The following is a 1,894-nucleotide window of genomic DNA, read 5'->3' as shown; positions in this document are numbered from 1 at the left end:
CTCTCTATCTCTCTCTCAACTTATCTTTTGTATTATCGTACATTTTTTTCTAGCTCTGTATGTGTATTTTCTTAAGATTTTTCAGATATATCCTACTTTTCCCTTTTACTTTGTGTTATTTTATGCTCCAACTTTATTTCGTGCTATTATCTTTCTGTTTTCTTAACTATGCTACTTTTTTACTGCTTTGGATAACTTATTGAAACTGTATGTCATGCGAGAAAAAGATCATTATTATAGTCATTATTGTTATCATTATTATTATCACCATTATTATTATTCCTATTATTATTATCACCATTATTATTATTCCTATTATTATTATCATTATCATTATTATTGTTGTTAACATTATCATTATTATCATTATTGATATTATTATCATTATCATTGTTATTACTATCATTATTGTCATTATCAATACTATTATCATCATTATCATCATCATCATCATCATTATCATCCTTATTATCATCTTCCCCTTCAGCTTCCCCCGACCGGCTTCTACGTGACCGTGATGCCCATTCGCATAGGTGGGGGGAGTGGTGCCCCCGCAAGGGTCATCGCCGAGGTCAACGAGGCCTACCCACCAGGGCGCTTCAGCCACTCTCCCGGACCCATTGCCCCATCGGTGGCACTGCTGCTGCCGGCACTCTTGGCGTTGGCACTGAGGATGTGGGACCATATGACAGCGTAGAATCTGATTTTGTATGCTTGTGTGTGTGTCTGTTTGTTTGTTTATGTGTTTATGTGTGTGTTTGTGTGTGTGTGTGTGAGGGAGTGAGTGGGTAGGTGTGTTTGAATGTGTATGTGTTTCTCTTTCATAAAGTACTAAGCATATTGCATATAAAAAAGGAAACAGATATAGAATTTTAATTTTCTTCACATCGGTATCTCAGTAGCATACGGAATTTGATCTAACATTTTGAAGTTTATAGAAATTACAAAATCTAATTTCTTTGGAATCATTAAACTCTAGGCTATACAATATCTTTTATTTTTATATGCCTATGCTCTGTACTTTATTTTTATTGCACCATTCAACAAAGTGAGAAGATTAATAATGATGATCTAATAAAGATATATGAAAGTACTTCAGATGAAATCACCCGAAATAGACACGCAATATTATGCTAGTTGAAGACATCATATCAATTTCATTTACTTTAATATTTGGTCTATATTTCCTCTCTCTTAAAAGACTGATAAATATTGAAAGTCCTAGAACCTTACATACCTCAAGAAACCAGCCTTCTCAAAGACGTGCCTGTTTGTCTGTTATGTGTGTATTTTGTATTTTCTCATTGTACTGTTTCGTGTGACTGCCTGTTCTGTGCAAACTGCTAGGATATAGTTTGAACGGCTTGTTATGTTGTGTTATGTTATGTAAATAGATGATAATGTTTATTCTAAGTTTTGGAAATGTCCAGATTTTACTGTCCAAAATGATATTATTATTTAGACTGCATTTTGATCACACCTTTCTGGAAAAGAAAGAAAAGAGATTTTTAGATCAAATGTTTTAACATAGGTTATAGTAGGTAACACTGTAGGATAAGGTCTAATGTCCAAAAAAAAAAGATAATATATATGTTGATTTGTATAATTCAAAATAAATAGAAAAAATATCCAGTAAAGAAAGCATTACCGTATAGTATTTATAAGTAATGAAAATGTTTATTGTTTTTATTATCATAGTTATTTGCTCCTTGAAACTGTCACGATCTACATCATATTCTAGCACATTAACAAAATTAACAGAGAAAAATATATTACTTTTCCTTCACCTTATTTCCACAGAAGAGGCATGTAACTTTTGAATGTAATTTCCATAGATAAGACAAGATGTTTTTTGTTTTGTTTTTTAATTACAATAAAAGATTGCAATGGTAAA

The 1,894-nt window shown here is 31.8% G+C and overlaps 1 protein-coding gene across 2 annotated transcripts in view; it reads left to right on the top strand.

Moving 5' to 3' along the window:
* Positions 1-1,894, top strand: part of LOC122258431 (uncharacterized) — a 30,893-nt gene extending 28,999 nt beyond the window's left edge. For both annotated transcript variants that reach the window (XM_043024378.2, XM_043024377.2), the window contains exon 6: positions 488-1,894. In XM_043024378.2, the coding sequence (XP_042880312.2) occupies positions 488-697 (210 nt within the window). In that variant the 3' untranslated portion in view covers positions 698-1,894. The remainder of the gene's footprint in view (positions 1-487) is intronic.

The sequence above is a fragment of the Penaeus japonicus genome, unplaced genomic scaffold (assembly GCF_977035675.1).
Source record: "Penaeus japonicus unplaced genomic scaffold, GWHDUDI00000001_assembly GWHDUDI00000033, whole genome shotgun sequence".
Lineage (NCBI taxonomy): Eukaryota > Metazoa > Arthropoda > Malacostraca > Decapoda > Penaeidae > Penaeus > Penaeus japonicus.
The sequence above is the reverse complement of the archived record's forward strand: the minus strand, read 5'-3'. Positions and strand labels throughout refer to the sequence as shown.